Genomic DNA, 20,995 nt, shown 5'->3' with positions numbered 1-20,995 from the left:
ATATTGCAGACGAACCCCGCTAAAGAGCGGGCATAGTCAGCATTATCCCCATCTGACAGGACGGTTTCCACATCCATGCCCACGAGAGCTTCCTCTAACTTGGGCCTATCTCCTATGGTAGTGGTAAGGCCCAACCTTTATGCTGGTGGTGGTCATTTATGTTTAGTTCATTAGAAACTTATGTGCAATATATTTATAAGGAAAAGTTTGCCGTAGCAGTTGGCGGGGGTTGCAATGTTCCTCGTCGAGAAGAACGAGTAGAGCATAGTTAAACTCCTATTGACTCCGACCAGACTGAATTTTGCCGGAAATCATACTTCATAGGAGTTGCTGCACTGTACCCCTTGCTCCTACTATTCCAGCTATTAGGCCGTCAGCACAGAAAGCATTAACTTCACCTTAACGCTCATAGGAAAAGGTGACAACTCGTTCGTAGTTTTCTTCCCAACTTCTAAACATTTTTACAGAGATGTATTTTGTCATAGTTGCACAAACATAGCTACGCATAAATATGTATGTACTTAAGTATTTTTTGGGGAAATAAGCGAATAGACGATGCTCGACTCCCACCTGGGCTTCATTGTACAGTTGCTCACTAAATATTCACAAAAAACCAACGATTTTTTCACTAACTCAATGCGACATTGAAAATATGCGAGAAAATGTGGCGAAAAAATAATAGACCAAAAATATTTATAGGAATAGAATGAAAAGGGTGGATGCCGATGTTGTCGGCATCAAACTACACACTTACACGATTACTAACCTTCCTGCGGCTGAGTTGTTGCCGGAAAAAGTACACTGATAAGGACAATCAAGGTGATGGGGATAGTCGACGTGATGCTATGCTCATAAGTATGTATTTGAGGGTGAATCGCAGTTGGTGTTGGTGGTAGTTGTTGGCGCGGAGTATTTCAACTACACACATACATGCATATATACATTCATACAATTACGCCAAGTATTCCCGTGTATGTGCGTTTGTGTCTGTGTGTCTGCCAGTCTGGCTGTTGTCGTGTTCAAATTGTCTGCCTGCTCTTTTGAGCATGAACCGGCCGCCTAGGCACAGTGTGTTCTTTGTGCTGCTAGCTTTTCGCATTTCGCATTATTACGGTTATTCTAAAGTGTGCGTGAATTTCGACGCATACAAAGAGCCAACCGGTGAAAATTTCGATTCGCACCAAGCAAACACTTTAAATGGAATGACGATAAACTACCCCGAAATAAAATGAGATTTTTATGTTTGGTTCGTTGCTGGGGCTGACTTGCTTGGATTGAATTTGAACATTCCTTTTTTCATTTTCCCAAATTCTTTGCTGTTGTTGGCTTTATAGGTGAGCTTGTTTGGCACACAAAGCCATACATACAAGGATGTGACCGAAAAATTCAGTATTCGCCATTATATGTTTGTATGTAGCAAAGTGCAATGCAGTTGAATAAAATATGAGTTGGATTAACTAAGTAGAATACGGCCGGTGTTCATAATGTCTGCTGAGATTTCTAAGCTGTGAGGCATTTTGTTGACTGCAGCTTGTTTACATTTTGCCGGCAGACTACTCGACTGACTGGGCAACACTTCAAAGTGAATTTGCATATAAAATCATAAAATCAAAAATGAAGTGCTACAGTATGCGAAATATATATAAGTATCAAATCTATTGCATTCAGGGTTTGAAAGCCAAAATGATAAAAACGTTCCGCCGCGTGTGTGTCACTGACTTGCTGCGTAATTAGACTAATTTATGAAATAATGAAAGGTACACAAAAATGTATAAGCAGAAACGCTCAGACAAAATTATTATTAAAAAATTCGTTCAAATAAAAATTCCCGGCATTCAAAATTGAGTGAATATTGGAATTTACGTAAAAAGCTTAGTAAACACTCTGCAACAAAAGTAAATAAAAAAAAAAATTGTGTGTGTGTGTGGGTGTGCGCTTATAAGTAAGATTCGTGTCCAACGTCGAACGAACGAAATCGCGTAAACGTTTTTCATTTCGTTCTACGTGCCCAAGTAAAACGCAAAAATTCGTACGTACTGGCAGGAAGGCAAAGATCAGCGGGCCCCGTTAAGATATCGTTCGTTGGCGGCGGTCAGAGAGGTTCGAAAGTTTGGCGACGCGAACGCATCGAAATGACAAATGATCCAGATTTAGATGACTGTGCCTTTCTATCAGGTAGACATCCATACATACTTATGCATTTTAATAAATATATTTGTAAATAGAATAAATATAATAAAGCTTTGAAGAGTGCTCGTTTTTAAGTTATTTGTATAATTTACTATAGTGGCTCAATAAAGAACTTGGACACCCAAGTTATATGGTTTCAAAAAATATATATATATTAAAATGCAAATCTAATGCGTTTATAGGTCTCATTTATTTACGTTCTTCAAGTGTATTTTTCAAAACTACAAAAACATAAACAAATTTCAACGCATTCGTATTTACAGGGTTGCCCATATTCGACGGACCTATCTGGCAACCCTGTATTTTTTGACAGAGACGTCAGATCGCTTAATGACATACCGCGTTGGAAGCGTCGGTCTAAGCAGATTTTTACCATGGAACAGTACACGCCACGCGAGCGCTCCCAAATTGTTGAAATTTACATTCAACAAGAGAAGTCAAAAGAAGAAGAAGAACAAAATCATCATGTCCGATGAGCCTCATTTCTTATTGAATGGGACGGTAAACAAGCAAAATTGTCGTATTTACCACTGAAAATCCTCACGAAATTCAAGAGGTATCTCTTTACTGTTTGGTGCGGCGCACACTGGGGATTTTTGTACAGAGATGCGAAAAAAAGTATACATCCCAAAAAATATTTACATTTTTACTACTAACGAAGTTGTATATATTTGTGTATGAAAAGAACATGTCTAAAAACTATTTTTAAAAAAAATTAAAAAAAAATTTTTTTTTTTTAATTCATAAATTTTAATTTTTTTTTTTTTTTTATTAATATAAGCCAGCAAATATTTACGCACAGGATACATGTAAGTTCATAATTCTGAATTACCCTCAAAATGTCAAAACAAAATTAAAAGTGTTTCGTTATCATTATGCACACACTAGAAAGCGTTTAGTTATTATCATTGCCAAAAAATAATCAGTGGCGCCTGGTGGCACCTGCAATTGATTAAAACTGAAAGAGACGTTATTAAGCAACACGTTGATACTAGTTTCTGACCGTAGGTAAATGTAGCTCAACTTGCAGATCCAAGAATATGAAGGAACATGATTTTTTTTTTCGTAAAATTAATTATAAATAGATAATCAAATGCTTTACAGCCTTTGTTCCTCCGGCTAAAATATATAAAAATATCGTACCCTAAATGAAAAATAAAAAATTAGGAAGTCGGCTCAAGCAAAAAAAAAAAAAAACACCTTGGGCTTTGAAGTTTTTTCTTAGTCAGTTCAATACTATAAAAAAATTATACTTTTGACATATCTATAAAAAAAAAAACTGTAAGTCGGAGTTTAGTAATTCTTTTTGATTTTATTGTTGGTTCTATTCTGGAATTTAGAAATACCATTAAACACTGCGTAGGTGGTATGTTGCAAATTTGACTTTTTTCCGCAAAATCCCCAGTGTGCGGCGTTAGTGCGAAAACCCTTATTGGGCCGTTTTTCTTCGAAAATGAAGATGGTCAAGCTATTACCGTCAATCAGGAGCGTTATCGCGATATGATAGCCACTTTTGTGATGCCAATTATTCGTCGAAAGCGTATGAGGCAGTTCTGGTTTCAACAAGACGGCGCTCCACCACACACAACTCGCATCACAATCGATTTTTTGAAGAAATTGTTTCCTCGTCGTTTGATGTCGAAAAATTGCGATTTTGACTGGCCACCGCGTTCGCCCGATTTAACGCCACCAGACTTCTTCTTGTGGGGATATTTAAAATCAGAGGTTTACATTAATAAGCCAAAGACCAAAGAAGAGCTCAAGAACAACGTCCGAGAGGAAATAGCCGCTATTCCAGTCGAAATGTTAGCTAAAACTATGGAAAATGCTGCAAAATGGGCACAATACGCCGCACAGGCTCAAGGCCATTTGAGAGATATCATATTCAAAAAGTTATGTCAACAAATCTACTTGAACCAAATAAAATGATTATTATCGTCAACATCAAAAAAATTGTGTTAAAAAAAACACATGGGTCCGTCGAATATGGGCAACCCTGTACATACATAGAAAATACAAACATAAAAACTTAGCAAAATACATGACAAAAAAGAACTCGGATATTTATATAAAGTAGAGGTAGGCAAATGATATTTAAGAAAAAACAATATAATTAATATTTAGTGGGCAAGCCTTTATTTTTTCTCACAGCATTCCGTCATCTTGGCATGGACTCGACCAGCTTCTTGCATGTTAAGGGATCTAAAGTCTATGTCAGAAGAAAAGAACCGGCTTTTTCTTGTAATTGCAAGATGTATTTCGTTCTGCTTTTTGCTGCATAATAGTCGCACTCAAGGGCTACGACGCCGGTGTTAACTCAGGTTAATGTCGTTCGAAACTTTCCCGTAAACGCAACCAAACAAAAATGAGTGAGAAGTACACGAAGCGTATGAAGGCTGTGTTTTATGCACGCATTCGAAAGGGCCGAAATTATCTTCCGCCGCGGCTGCAAAAGTGATTAAAAAATCAAAAAAGTTTGTTGTGATGTGGAATCAGCGGTGTAAAGTGTACAAAAATATTGATGACTTTTCCGAGCGCGGCTTGAAGCGAGTGACGACAAAAAAGCAGAATAAAGTGATCGTCCAACTTTTTAAGCGGGACCCGTCTTTGTGACTATGCCAAGCACGACCAGTTCTTGCTAAAAAGGGAATAGATGTGAGTTTCAACATCATCAAACGACGACTGAAGGAGGCATACATATCCTACCGTTCCACATCATCAAAATCACTGCTCTCAGAAAAACACATTGAGGAACAACAAAACAAGAAAATAGAGGTCACAGTATTGTATTGGCCCTCACAATCCCCATTGAAAATGTGTAGAGAGCTATGAAAACGCTTCTTGCCGGAAGGATAGTCCGTAATTCAAAGCAACTTGGGGGTCAAGTTTGCAAAATCTAGCCCTGTTTATCGACGAGCTACGCAGAAAAGCTGGTTCAAATCATGCCGAGAAGATGCCAGGCCATACTCGACAATGAAGAAAACTATATGACTTATTGATTAATTTCGACTCGTAGTTTTGTACATACTTTAAAGTACAGTTTTTTTTAAATACAGGGTGCGCCATCTCGAGCTTCGGTATGGAAATATTGAATAACTTTGTTATCCATTGTCAGAAGGACTTGAGAAAAAATAATTTGGAAACGTCAGTTCAGTACAATTTTAACGATGAATAACTTTACACCTAAAGAACGCGCGGAAATTGTGACCATGTATTTGGAAAATGGTCGTTCAATTGTGCTTGCTCAGCGTGCATACCGTCGAAAATACCGCGGTCGTAAAGTGCCTTCTGATAACACCATACGCAATCTGACTAAAAATTTTGAAGAATCGGGGTCTGTAGCAAATCATCAACGTGTTTCAGTTCGTAAAAGACGCTCCAATGAAACTGTCAAGCAGAGTGTTTTGAAAAGCCCAAATCTGTCATATCGTCACCGTGCCCAGCAGCTAAACGTAAAAGAACCACTCTTAGAAGGATTTTAAAAGAGGATCTTCACATGTTTCCTTACAAAGTGCAAATAACTCAACGATTATTGCCCACTACATTGGAAGCGCTCAGGACCAACATTAGATGTGAAATAGAGGCAATATCACCCGAAATACTAGCAAAAGTAATGGAAAATTCGAAAAAAAGAGCACAATATTGTGTGGCTCGTAAAGGTGGTTATTTGTTGGATGTTGTGTTCTAAGTGCAGTTGAAACAGATTGTAAAGGACAAAATCAAATAAAAAAACACCAACAAACATTCAATTTTGCTAGTTGCTAAAGTTATTCAATATTTCCATACCGAAGCTCGAGATGGCGCACACTGTATATATCTTTTATACTTCATGAATAATCGCTGTTCCTTTTTTCCGACACATACTGTATTTTCCCCCACTCTTCTTTAATAGGATCTTCTAACTCTTCCTTGTTTCTAAGAGCATACTTTTTCAGTTGGTTTTCCAAATGAGCGCACAGACGTTCAATTACATAGATGTCTGCAATTTGTGAAGGTGTTTCAAGTACTTTAGAACAGTTGTACATAAGCCATAAACGGACATCAAGTGCCTTATGCTTGGTATCGTTGTCTCGATAGTTTCGGAAATTGTCCTTAATACCCAACTTTTCAGCACTTTGGAGCAAATTTTTTTCAATAATTGTTAGGTATTGCTTGTGGTCTATATTGCCGTTAATGAAGCACAAATTTCCAGTATCAGCAGCGGACATACAACCCCATGCCGTTACTGACGCATCCTCATGTTTAACTGTCGGACGTAAGTTTTTTCCCAGCAACTCTTCATTACGTCTTCTCCACGCATATGATTGTCCATCTAACCTAAATATGTTAAACTTTCTTTCATCTGCTAATAAAACGTGCCCCTAGCATCTGAAATCCTTATCCCCATGATGCTTTGCAAATTTTATTCTCTTGTGTCGGTTAATCTCGTTGATGAAAGGCTTTTTTCGTGCAACTCTTCCTTTATAATTATTCTTTCGCAACACTATACGTACACTTTCGGGGTTGCAGTTAATATTAACTTATTGGGCAGTTTCTGTTGTGAGCTAAGGAGCGCTCAATTATAATTATTGATTTTTCGTAATTTGTTGCACTCTCCACCGTCATCTGCATCCGAAAACAGTTTGGTCGTCCCGATTTCCTCTTATTTTCCACGGATTTTGTTTCTTTCAAACGTCGTATACAGTCGAATGGGGACTACCCACTATTTCTGCGATTTCTCGGTTTTACCCTTTTCATGATGACTAATAATTAAATTTCTGACTGCAATTGAGCTTTGTCCGCGCTGTCTACCCATGCCTTTATTTGGGCTTTTATTCAACAAAACACGACTGAAATTTTATTTTCATTTATTACGTTTGGTTGTTTCTTTGTACTGTTCTACCGAAAGCAAATTAATTGTGGGACTCTCCATTTTAAAGTGCCAAACAATCGCAATAATACCAGATGTCTTCGTCTGACTTCTTTTTTGACATCAATTTTGCGAATGGTGTATGATAAATTTTTTATAGCAAGGAGGCAATGGATTTGTAAATTATTATTGCTATTTTTAAAATCCTGTTTGAATACCCAATAAAAAAATAAAAATATTTAACTTGCATTTCTTACAAAAATTTTGAATTTGAAGCTCAATGCTATGTTCTTTATGGAGCCACTGTATTCAGTACTAAAGTATTACTGTTCTAAAGCGTTCGTAGGAGATTAAATATTTTTTATAAAAACGTATATACATATTTTTACTAATGCATTTATTTTATTTGAATTTACAAACAAGTTAAATTTGGTTATACACCTTTAAAACTATACACAGTCGGACCTGAGAGAAAATTTTATTAACGAGGTAATTTTTTAAATTTTTTTACGCCCACTTGAGTCCTTGAGGTAAAGTCAGTTGAAAACTACTCCACCCTGTTGATTAGATTTTCATTCAATTTGTTTTTTTACTAAAAAAAAAGTTATTTTGATTGAAGGTCACGCACGGGGGCTCCCTTTATATGCTGAACAAATGTAGTCATCCATAATAATTTTTCGAAGTGCAACCACTTTATTTCAAAATGCTTGTATATTAAGCTTGCGAATCTGCTAGTTTAGAAAATAAAAAGGCTAAAGTACTTTAATTCAGTGTTAGCGGTAGGCTGTGAGGCAAAATAATGGGTTTAAGGTTTTTAAAATATGTACTTGGAAAATGTATATTAACGTTATAATTTGGTCCATATTCAGAATAAATTTTATATTAATAAAATTTGCTCAAATTCGGATATGTTTTCTGCCGTATTTTTACAAGGTGGTGCAAAATTAATCGCCCTATTGGAGGATTTACAATTTTTGCAAATGGCGTCACACGTCAATCATATTTGACAATTGGCAACTAGACAGCTGCACCATACAAACACACAAGCAAGGGAGCGCGTAAAGGTCAACACAAAGATTTTCATCACTCAAAATTGTTGTATTTTTTATTTAGTAAAAAAAGTAAGAAATGTATCCCTAGGTTAGGTTAATATATTGGGTACGGCTTCTTTGAAGTGCAGGACATTCACAGAGCAGGTGTTGTGCCGACTCAATTTCTTCTTCATCTTCACAACTCTTGCAGAAGTCATTGTGAGGTACACCCATTCTACTGGCTATGGTGACAATAGTGCAGTGACCCATTATAATACCTGAGAGGACCCTGGTAGCTGATCTGCTGAATCCAAGCAGACGTTTTGTTCTTTTAAGATTCAGTTTTGACCAGAGCGTTTTGGAAACCCTGCAGTTAGTAGTCATAGACAACCTTATAATTGTTTCTGTGATTATACTCAAGTCAATCACAGTGTACGGTTTGTTTAGAGGAATGTTTATGTCCTCTACCACTGGCTGAAAGTCAAGCCCAAAGCCTTTCCTTGCTCCCTCATCCGCTCTTTCATTTCCCACCACTCCAGAGTGGCCGAGGACCCAACAAAGTGTGGCGTTGTGTTGCTGGATAAGAGCGAGCGGCCTCCAGCATTCTTTAATAAATCTTTAATTGATGTGCGCTGAGGCCAGTGCTTTGATCGCTGCTTAACTGTCAAGAGAAATCGTGAGGTTTGCCGGAGGTAAGTCTATTAATCTTAACGTTTTTGTTGCTTTGTCTATAGCGTAGATCTCAGCTTGGAAGATGCTTCACCGGTTTGAAAGTCTAAAAAGCAATTTGAGGATAGTTTTTTTGAGTACACTCTTGATCGGGTACACTCTTGTCCAACTTTGAGCCGTCAGTACAAATTTTGAATAAATGTCTTTCCAAACTATCCAAGAATGTATCCTCAAAATTTCAAAAGAAAATTCAAAATATCTTCGAAGTTACAGAAGAAATTGTGTGCGATTTCTCGGTTTTTTATTTTTACGATTTTTCCTAATTGGGGGGAAAGAAAGGGAAAAAGTTAAACATCCTACCGAAACGAGATAACATTGATTGTATTCGGAATTAAATTCTCTTCTAGTTGAACCTAAAAAATCTTAAGAAAGTTATGATTAACCCAAGTGAATTTGTTTTTCCAAATAAAATTAATTTTTTTTTTAATTAGCGAAAAAGTGTTGAATTTTTCACTTTTTGTTTAATTTTCTTGACTTAACTAGAAGCTATGGGTTTTTGGTTTCAGATGAAAATTGCGACTTGCATCTTTCCCGCCGCACGACACATGCACACTCGAGGCGCCTCGGCAAAATGCTTTTACCAGACATAATATGACATATATTTTAATGCAAAAAAGCAGACTGTTGAAATATATAACAATAAAACCTGAAAGTTTCGTTTCAATCGAATATTTCTTTCCTTCCCAAAAAAATCCACGAAAAAATCGATTTTTTGAAACCTCTAAAGCAGGCTTTCCCCTTAAAAAGGCAATAGTGGAACTTTCTTTCCATGACATAAAGTATACGCAGTGGCTACCTCTGTTTAAGTTTCCCCTAATAAATAATAAGTTAATAAAATTAATTGAAAATAAATTAACAAATAAGTAATACATTAATTTAGTCCTTTGAAAGACCTTCAAAAAAGTATGTTGATAAGGAACTAAAAAATTAATTATGTAGTATGGGTTATTCAATAAGTGCGCTTCAACTTTTTTCCGATAGGGAGGGCGAACGACGCAATATTTTTTATTTTTCGCTTGTCATTTGTAAACTTCATTAGGATACATTTCATCATGGAACGCTACACACTTGAGCAACGATTGCAAATCGTGCAAATTTTTTATGAAAATAATCGTTCTGTTGCTGCTACTTTAAGAGCATTACGGCCATTTTACGGTCCATTTAACAAGCCGTCCCGTTTTGGGGTTATGTGAAGTCATTGGTCTACAGTAACAAGCCGGCGACGATTTGTGAGCTCAGAGCCAATATTGAACGCGAAATTGCTGGAATTTCGGCCGATTTATGCAAAAGAGTGGTCGACGTGCACGCGGTGGTCATGCAAAAGAAATCGAATTTCATACTTAAATGTATATGTTCAAACTCGATAATAAAAAAAAATTAGTTAAAAAAGTCAAACCGTTTGTGTTTTATTCAAAAAAGTTCAAAAGTTGAAGCGCTCTTACTGAAAAACCCTATATTACCATATAAAATTTATAGTCTCGCGTGCATATTCAATTTTTATTACTTCATAAAAGTAGATTTTTGTCACAAGGTGTAATAAGTAAATATATATGATGTGAAAATAAAAGGTTTCACGGCGCTAGTCTCGTTATTTAATAGCCACACCTCGTATTTATAATTGCATACATAAATCTAACTGCTAGACACAATAAGCACTTAAAGGGGCCAACTATTTGCAACGACTCCTGGTACAAAGCAACAATCATCAAAAAACAAATCACCAAAAAAGTTGCAATAAAAACGAAAAAAGCCAGATAGTCCATAGAAATTATACGAAAAACTGTACGAAAAACCGAAAAAGTCTTTTGGGCGGCAACTAAATGTTGTTAGCTGTTGAATTGTTGATGTTGATTGAAGAGCGCGCTAGTCAGTGCTTTCTGCCAACTTGCCTTGTTTGGCTTGTTGAACTCTTACTTTATAGCCTTTTGTAGCAAAAAAAAAAAAAAACAAAAACAAGATTTAAAAATACAAAAATAAAAAATAAACTTTTTAATTAAATTTACAGGTGGCGAATCGAGTGGTCGACAGACGCGTCAAGGAGTCGCTGTATGCTCCCAGCGGCGCGCGCTACTGGTTGCTGGTATCGTTTTAGGCTCGCTGCTGCTCACCGCGTTAATAATAGCCTATGCTGGACCACAAAATGGTAGGTTGAAAGTGTGTTTGTTTGTGTGCATGCGGGTGTGTATTGCGGTGTATGATATTTTTATTATTTGTGGTTAAGCGGACACAAATACTCACATCCAAAAACACGGTTAATTGAAGTATCTTATGAATTTGCGTATATAGTTGCATCCACATACATAGTACATACACACATACATATATACGTACCATACACACATTCCTCTCTATCCCTGCAGGGAAATCAACTAGTTTTTGCTGATGTGCAACTAATGAAATCGCAGATCTGACCAGTTTGCCTTATATACATTTTCATATATAAGTATTTGATGAAATTTTGATTCCGTAAATTAAGTGAAGTTTTTATTGCACTAACTTTCGAAAAGTTTATTAGTTTTCCAATTTAGCGCGAACTTAATAGTTTCTTATTTATTGGCGCGTAGAAGAGGCGAAATCTATTAATCTATTAATAATTAAATGAATTTAAATCTGTTTACACTTAGTCCTTCCAGAAAAGTGGAGGTTTTCCTTTTTCTTTGTTGCCATCTTCAGACATCGTATCGAATACTGTCAGGGCCAGAGCCAGAGTGTCTGTGTCCATTTATACGACATGACCTAGCGAATGGGTTCGCTAAATCTTAATTCGCTGCACCATGCCCCTATCTGTGTACAGTTCATACCTCTAATCGTTCCATCGCCTATTCGCTCTCACTATACTAGCAGCAAAAGAGTCTTTCCTCATCCCACAACTTAATTTACCACTTCGCAGAAAGTTTTGAGTCAATTCAGGTGAAATGGAGAAGAATTTTCAGAAACAGCTGGACGTGATTAACCTATGAAAAGTGTTTTTTAGATTACAAAAAGCGTGGACACATGAGTATTGGGACATTAGCTAGCCAGCAGATGCACTGCGTTATGTCTATGTGCCGTAAAGTTCAACATTTCATCGTGTGCCACATTCGGTGCCGCCAACGCGGTAATGGTCCATAATTTTTTCCCAGAATATTTCTTTTGAACACTCCGAACAAGGTCCGCCTCATCTGTTTTTGTTATCATTAACGCCTCTACGTGATTTTATAGAACGGGCATGATAACAGTCGCTGTAGCCGAATGGGTTGGTGCGTGACTACCATTCCGAATTCGGAGAGAACGGAGTTTCGAATTTCCGTGAAACACCAAAATGAAGTAAACGTTTTTTCTAATAGCGATCGCCCATTGAAGGCAAGAAACAGCAGATGAACTGGCAAGAAGGGGATCTTCCATGAATAACGCTCTTGAAGAGTCGGTATTAAGAGTGCAATTTCTCTAAAACACCTCCGAATTGCGGATTGTAGATGGCCTATCTACAACCTTAAGCAATCGGCAACATTAATAAACATGAAACGACGGGACGCCTGGAGACCAACGACAGTCATAACTGGCTTTTGGTCTGTGGGAGAACAGAAGGACAGAATGTTTGCCCTGGGCAAACCACTGTTCGAGAGTCATGAACAGCTTAGATGTCAACAACCTGATAAGGTTCCTGAACCGCACAGACTGGATATATAGGGTGGGCCATGTAAAATTTGCCTTTTGAATCGGCTATAAAAAAAAACTAATCAATATTTTTTTAAATTTTCTTTTTTTTATTTTGAAGATTGAACATTGTCATTTATGAATGAAAAATAATGTCGTTCAAATGACTGCCATGACTGGCTTTACAGTAGGCCATTCGATCAACCCAATTTTTAAGCACATTTGCGATTGTTTGGGCTCCAATTTCATGAATGGCAACTTCGATTTCGTGTTTTAAAGCATCAATCGTCTCTGGATGGTTCGCATAGCATTTGTCCTTAACGGCTCCCCACAAAAAATAGTCCAACGGGCTTAAACCGATGTGAAAATGAGCTTCGTCAGAAAAGATGATTTTTCGGCAAAAATGCTCATCTTCGGTCAAACGATTTTCTGCCCATTGAGCGAACCTAACTAACTAACTAACCCTTCATATCGAGGTCTTTATCCAAAATTCTCCTCAAAGAAGTGCGTGAAATGTTCAATTCTTGAGAACGATGACGAGTTGAGGTTGTTGGATGTTCACGCACATTTTCGGCTACAGCAGCAATGTTTTCGGGTGTATGCACTGTATTAGCACGTTCACGTGTTGTTTTATCCATTAGCGATCCACTTTCACGAACACGATTAACAAATTGATCTACAAACTGTCTTGTTGGCAAATCTTTTTTTTGGAATTTTTTTTCAAATTTCTCACTGTTTGAGTAGAAGACTCACCACTCTGGAAATAGGTTTTCAATATTTCCCAATTTTGTTCAAGCGTATAGCGTCCCATTTCGTAAATGTCAAACCTTTAAGTAAATTATGAACACATGACATGTCATTTGTGTTACCATTTTCAAAAAAATAGGCGGTTCAAAATGCAAACGCTATATGGCCCACCCTGTACTCATGCTGTAAATAACTGGTAAGCAAGTAGTTGGATTCTGGAAGAATTACCACTTAAACTAATCAACCAACCAGCGATCGACCCTCGGCAGGCAATGGCAAATCTCCAACTGTATTTCTACCATGGAAAAACTCCTCATAAAAAATATCTGCCGTTCGGAGTCGGCTTAAAACTGTACGTCCCTTCATTTGTGGAACAACATCAAGACGCACGACACAAATAGGGCGAGGAGCTCTACCAAATACCCAAAAAGGGTGTAAGAGCCGATTGTTTGCATATGTATATATATGATGACAGCTTCCAGTTATTTTTGCAATAGCACAAACGAGCAAAAGTAGCACTTCATGGCAATACTAGGCTGATATCATTCATAATCTTACGAGTAATACTGATTCCCAAGTAAACGAAGTCTTCTTCGGAAATTAAAAATTTGATTTTCTTCAGTGATGTGGGTGCCGGAAATCCAGTGCACTAACTCGTTCAGCTCCAAGGTCATTTACTTCCCGTTTTTTATGTTTTTATGTATATTAGTTTAGAAAATGCAGAAGAAATGATATCAATACCGCCAGTATACGTGAACAATTGTATAATTTATTTCTACAAAATCTTTTCCAGCATCAGATTAAAGGGGTTCGAGGATAGTGATTTACTTTCTCTCTGAAAATTCGTTACGCAGCTACCAAATAACTTTTAGCATTCTTAAGAGCAACTGAAGGTTTCTTGGCCAACTGGAATTATGGATATACTTAGTTGGTTGGTTGAAGTGGTGATTCCCCAAGAGTTTAATAAGTGCTGCCACACCATTTTTGTGCCACATCCTCGCTACCTACCAGTTATACGATTACTTCTTCATGACTATATCCAGTCTGTGCGATTGAGAAACCATACACGGGTGCTTGCGTCTATCCTCGAGGTTTTCAAAACGCGGCTTGTCAATGGTTAACATTCGTGCCTGCCTTAAGGCAGAACATTCATAGAGGATGTGGAATATAGTTTCCTTTTGCTCCGGTTGATTACATCTATGGCAGTATGTATATATTGTCTGCCTTCTCTCCTATGGGCCAGAAACCAGTTATCACTGCCGGTACCCATTATTATTTCATATTTGTCAATGTTATCGTCTGTTTGTGGTTGTAGGGGGGCCATAACATTCCGCTGACTTTTGAGGTTGCCTGATCCCTCCGCCTACTTATACAGTCCGTAATTCGTAGATATTTTGAGCGGATTGCATTCTTGATTGCCCCCAGATTTAGGTAACGATATGGTTTACGCTCAAGGTGGTAAGGTTATTCCTACTTTGTTCCACCAGTTTAGAGGTTGTTGCAGGCGAATCAAATGCCTGAATTGCAGCTTGGCTATCCGAAAGATGGGCGATATTGCCTCCCTTACTCCATTTCGCCGAGATAGAAAGAGAGTGGCAAAATTCCTGTTGAATATCATCGTTAAAACGATGTAATCAGTCCTCCCCGAGGTGAACTGAGTTTGTCGCAACAATAGATTGCCATGACCATAAGGGGTTTCTCTCCAGCGACCCGCGTTTTTTTTTTTGTTTTTTTGAAGGGGGCTTAAATCAAAATGTCAGAAACAACGGAAAGGTGCCATCACACCAATAATATGTGGTGTACGCTCCCACTAATACTGCAACAATCCTCCCATCTCGGCTTCTGCCCTGGAACCACTAAAGTGTAACATCTGGGTAGAGCCGCGTACGTACGTGCGCCCAGGTTCCTCTGCTGGTTCCTGGAAGGCTATACGCCCTCAATAGTCCCAATTACTCCCACTGTGTTTATAGGGGGTTCTAAAGTAAAGGAGATATCGGAAAAGTTGCAGTAGTGGTATACTAACCCACTACCGTCTTGTCTTCTGCACGATATTGCATTGAGTTTTTTATTCAAAAGTCTGTGCTTGTCGTCGGTTCGTCAGATACCATTCGTCTTCTCTTTAGCTGCTGCTGCTGCGGCTGTAACTGTTGTTGTCTCGCTTTGCGCTCCCAATCAATGTGGCGGAATCGCTTCATGATCGTACCTGCGAACATTTGGGCTGCCTCCCACTTACTGCTGCTTGCGCACATATCTTCACGAGACTGCTGGGGGATGGTTGATGACTCAGGGATTTTTCGAGAATAGCTCGTTCCTCTCTGAAGCGATCGCAATAAAAAATCACGTGTTCTGCGTTTTCTTCAGTATTCGAGCAGTCTGGACAGAAAGGGCTGTCTGTCAGCCTAAAATGGTGCAGGTAATCCCGAAAACAGCCATGCCCGCTAGGCAACTGCGAAAGGGCATAGTCGGTGTGTCCATGATTTCTTACTAACCATTCATTAACACATGGTACGAGTTTGTAGGTGCAACGACCGCTTTGTGACTGATCCAACCGTTGCTGTCACCGAACTATTTGTCAGCAATTGCTCAGCCGCTTTTTGTACTGGTGTGGACCGTGCTTCTTGCACGTTATAGAGCCGATTCATTTCATTTGTTAAGAGGCCGAGATGCAGCTTTCCAGATTGCAGCTTTCAACTGTCACGAGGTCCAGAGGTAGCTTTCCAGCGACCCGCTTCATTTATCCTAATGCGCTAACGGTAGCCAGCTTTCTTGGTATGGAGATCTACCGGCGTCACATGTGTCAGTGTCATGAACTGTAGTCCTCCAGTTTAGTTTAGTGTTATGTAGGGACATATTACTGGGATACAACAGAGCTTAGCTTTGCTCCGACAGTGTTTCTTTGCTTTGCTTCACCCCAATTTATATCTATATATCAAATGGCTTGGTCTTCCTTGTATATTTGGAAGAGTTTGGAAGAGTACACTTAAATTTCAATCGTGGCAAAATTAATGGAAATTTAGAAGTAAAAGCGAGAATTTTAGATTAAAAAAATAATATATTATAATATAAAATATTAAAAATGAATAATAAATTATATTAAAAAAAAACTAAACGAATTAAAAAATTAAAAACAACTTAATAAATTAAAAAAAATAAATAAGTAATTAGGTTTTCCCTGCAGGGATGCATATCTTTGTAAGAATCTGCGTTTACCTCTGTTTTGAATATACTTTTACATACAGCAAGTATATCTGAAGGGTGTGTGAGTCACCATTTCATTGCCGACATTCTTTGTTTTCGTTCGTTTTCAGCTATATAAAATAAAGCAAACAAATTATTACAACAGTCATTAGTTAGGTATCAGCGTATTTTAATTTGATCATGTTTTTATACACGGTTTATCATGACTCAACCCTTTTTAACAAATTTCAATATCACACAGACTTCACGTACTTTAAATTTTGCCTTTAATTTCATTATTGTGTAAGATAAGCCTCAAAACTGACATTCGTAAGCAATTTTGAAATACATTCCACCTTACAAAAGATGCCTGACGATTTATAATTTTATTTTTATTATTTTTATTTTTACATTGGTAGGGGGATTGAGCAAGGCCATATCCCTTGGAATAAACACACACCACACTATCACAGTCCATCTTGGACTCGACGGTATAGAGACGCAAGACTTCCGTACCGGCAACTTGATTTCCTCTTCATTCTCTTCTAGATGGGAATCGTACCTGAAAGTTAAAATCTAGGTAGGTTATCTTATAGTCAGAGACAACGTCTATTGGCCCATCTACCAAGATATAGGAGTTCCACTCAGTTCCCTACTAACTGAGTCCTACTGCCGAGAATGCTGTAACGCATTTCCGGTGTAGATGAATAGGATCCAAGTCAGGATAACCTTTCGGAACTCTTTTGGAGAAGAAATATTTTTCAATATTTGAAGACTTCTGTGGTGGGGAGCTTTCAGAGAAGGAGACTGTAGAGCATTTTCTCTGTAAATGTTCGGGTTTGGCAGCTAGACGACTAGGGGCAGTGCGCCAACCTAAATCCCATCAACCTTCTCCATTATATCGACAGCTCTGGCTGCCTGTAGATATCTGCCTGTTGGAGGTCTCATAATGGTATCAAAACGGCGCTTTAGAGCTACTTGAGGAGTGCCACACTGTCCCTTTAACCATTTCACCTACCTACCTAAGACTTTTGTGGGATAATAATTAATCACGTATCGATTTTTCACGACTTAAAATATATTTACGTGTATATCGCACTTTAATTACTAACTACATAGAATTAGTGAAAAAAAGTGTTGCATGGTGCACGTATAAAAATTCAGAATGTTTTGGTTGTCGCGTGAAAAACTATAAAGTTCAATCATGCAAGCGAAAAGTAGCAAAATGAGAATGTAAAAAGAAAAGAAAAGTCCCGAAACGAGTCAGCGTGCTGCAGGATGTGTTAATTGTATGCCCCTTACTTTTTGCCTATTGAAGGCAAGCCGCCATATTAAGAAGTCACAAGTTAATATTGGTTCTTTTATGGTAGAATATATCCAATCCCAAGTTTTCCTTGCTACCCCCACTTTTTAACCTCTCAAAAAATAGGATTTGTCGAACTCTCCAAAATACGCCCCTGTCTCGGCAATGACTTCTTTGTTTGAACTAAATTTTTTCATGTTAGGGCACAAGTCGCACGGAGCCAGATCGGGTGAATACGGGGGGTGCGGTAGTAATTCATAATGCAATTCCTGCAGCTCGGTGGCGACAACTCCGGATGAATGGGCTGGTGCCTTATCATGGTGAAACAGAACCGTCTTCTACGCTAAATGCGGTCGTGTCTCTTTCAATTTTTTGGGAAAGCAGTCCAGTAACTGACTGTAAATTGTTCAGTGATCGTTCTTCATTTTTATAAAAAAATCCATGAGAATGACGCCGTTCGCATCCCAAAAAATCGTCGCCATAGCCTTTCTGGCCGATGGGACTATCTTGGCCTTCTTTGGAGCAGGTTCACCGGGAGAAATCCATTGTTTTGATTGTTGCGTAATTTCTGGTCTGTAATTATGAATCCAAGTTTCATCAACGGTGATAACTCGATGCAAAAATTCCTTCGGATCTCGCTTAAATTGATCCAACCACTGCTTTTAAGTTAACAGCCGCATCCGCTTGTTGTTGCTTGTGAGCAAACGCGGTACCCACCTGGACGACAATTTTTTTATCTCCAACTTATCATGTAAAATATTAAATGCCGTTCCTGCCAACACATCTATGTCCTCTGTTCGATCAGCTAGAATCATGTCGTGGACTTTTTGAATGATTGCCTCGGTAACCACGTCTGCCTGGCGTCCTGGTCGCTCCTCATCAAACACGGATGTGCGCCCACGTTTAAATTCGTTAAACCAATATTTACTGTGCTCATAGATGGCAAAGTGTCCCCATAGACAGCATCCAACTTTGATTTTATCTCCTCGCATTTTTTCCCATCCAAAATCAAAAAGTGCATTACCGAACGATACTGCTCCTTTTCCATCTTAGCGAAAATCACGAAACAAGTCTTACTTGAATAGCTGCCAAAGCCAAGCTAACCTATCAATCAGTCTGAAATTTGTTTTGCCGTCGTTTGATAGATGGCATCACACGATGCTAACACGAACTTCCCTTAGGAACGCCCTCTGTCATCAAACACGGATACTTATTGAAGCGATCTCGTAAAATTTTCTATCACCCACCGAGGGTTGTCAATGTTAGGGTTATCAATATTTTTCATGCATGATTAGAGTCAGTAGTAGCTTGTCCTTGAGCCTAGCGATGGTAGGTCAATCATAAGACTTTCTTCCACCTATCAGAACTGATAAATGCTCTGATTGAGTTTATACAGCGAACGACTCCGTACCTTCTTCACACTCTTGGTTCGATAATTGAATTTACACACGGGCATCGATTTTGTGAAAAGCAGAAACTAGCAAAGTTTATTAATAAGTTGAACATAAAGTAATAACCGCAGAATCACTAGCAAGACTTAACTAATGCATTTTCAATTTGCGTGACACTTTTGCGTATGTCGATATGCGAGTGTGTGCGCGTTTGTGTGCGTCGTCAGCTTCAATTAAACATATTACACAGAGGTCCTTTGTGCCAACAGGTTTGCCTTGTGAAAACATCAAGAACGCCCACGTGGGATCTCTCTAGCTGTACATATACGAGCACATAGGTACATATCTACAAGATCTGTGTTTGTGTTAAAAAGCTGTTTTTTTACATTCATCACCCTTTTAAACCCGTTACTCTTTGTCACTAACAAAAGAGGATGGGAAAAAAGTAATTAATGCAATAATAGAAAAATGGAATGTAGCAAAAGAAGAGTTAAGCGGAAAGAAAAGAAGAAAAAACACGATTAATTTATGCAGAGCACAAACATAAAGTTGCCATTGCATATTTAATGGCGTTTAATACGGGCAGGTTAATTGAATTGACAACAACTGACAGGACAAATTGCATGCTTGTAGCAGCTTATGAGAGGAGGGGTGGTGTTGAGTATAAAGAACATGACAGGTTTAATTTTTAAAGGTCTCATACGCTAGATGGTTTGTGGAAGGGCAATAATTTAGTTAGTGGCTGATTAAAGGTGCAACCGAAGTTAAGAAGGGGCTAAACAATACATTTTCTCTTCTTCACTGAATATTCAAGGCCATTACACTCTTGAAATCTGGCATCCGTACTCCGTGCCACTCGCTGGATAAGTGATGCAGAGATGCCATGAACCTCATAAATGATATTTTCTTTTAGTGTTGAGATGGTCGCTGGGCTTGTTTTATAGGCTTTACTTTTCAAGTACCCCCACAAAAAAAATCCATAGGGATAAGATCGAGCGACGTGGTTGGCCAGAATATGTCATCGAAACAGTCATCACTTCGTAAGGGATGAAATTACGCAGTGTCGCCATGGCCTCTCTGGCCGTGCTCGGTGCGGCGCCATCCTGCTGAATCTATGTGTGCATACTGAAGGCAGGATATTCTCTCATTACTAGTAGAAATTAATCGTTCAGCATGCGTTAATAGGAGACACCGTTCACAGAAATTGCTTGCCCCAGACGATTTTCCAAAATATTGTGTCCAATTATTCCACTGCAGGCAGAGCATTGCAAACATATTTACGGATGGCTCAAAGTCGGATGAAAGTGTTGTTGGGGGAGTATTCTGCGAAGAGCTCCCCATCAAGCTTAAATTTAGGCTTCCGGACCACTGTAGTGTTTTCCAAACGGAAGTAGCCGCAATTAAAGAAGAAGGGGATTGGTTGCTTACGTCTGTAATTACAGTAAATGATGTAAATATCTATTCCGACCTTGGGCTCATTGTTTGAGCGTTCGAAATTAGTCGGGAAATACTTTGGTATTAGGCCCATTTGGGTTCTCGGTCGCGGCGGCATGGAGGAAAACTGCTAGGCTGATGAGCTGACTAGACAGGTGACCCTGAAGACGGTTTCACCGCGAAATGGGAGGAATAGGGTTCCCTTGAGAGCCTGTGGTCTGCTCCTGGAAATATAGACGTCGCGTGAACTCAGCGAGCGCTGGGCTAGTGCGCAAACGTGAAAAGTCGCGCGGTCCTTCTGGCCGCGGGTAGATCGCGGGCGGGAACTTCTAAGGCTAACAAAACCGTACCTCTCGAATTTCATAGGTATCCTTACTGGACATTGTCTGTTAGGTGTCCATGCGGTGAGGCTTTGGGATTGCTTCAAGTCCTTTCTGCAGAAGCTGTCTGGAGGATGAGGTGGAATCTTCTCAGCTGCCCTGCTCTCGTTGGGCAAAGGTTTAGACAT

General features: G+C 38.7%; 1 protein-coding gene across 1 annotated transcript in view; it reads left to right on the top strand.

Annotated features, from left to right (window-relative positions):
• Nucleotides 1–20,995, top strand: part of LOC129252883 (endoplasmic reticulum aminopeptidase 2) — a 106,244-nt gene that overhangs the window by 57,072 nt on the left and 28,177 nt on the right. The window contains exon 2 of the mRNA XM_054891023.1: nucleotides 10,805–10,942. Coding sequence (XP_054746998.1) covers nucleotides 10,805–10,942 — 138 coding nt within the window. The remainder of the gene's footprint in view (nucleotides 1–10,804; nucleotides 10,943–20,995) is intronic.

The sequence above is a fragment of the Anastrepha obliqua genome, chromosome 1 (assembly GCF_027943255.1).
Source record: "Anastrepha obliqua isolate idAnaObli1 chromosome 1, idAnaObli1_1.0, whole genome shotgun sequence".
NCBI lineage: Eukaryota > Metazoa > Arthropoda > Insecta > Diptera > Tephritidae > Anastrepha > Anastrepha obliqua.
This window is presented reverse-complemented; position numbering and strand designations above follow the sequence as displayed.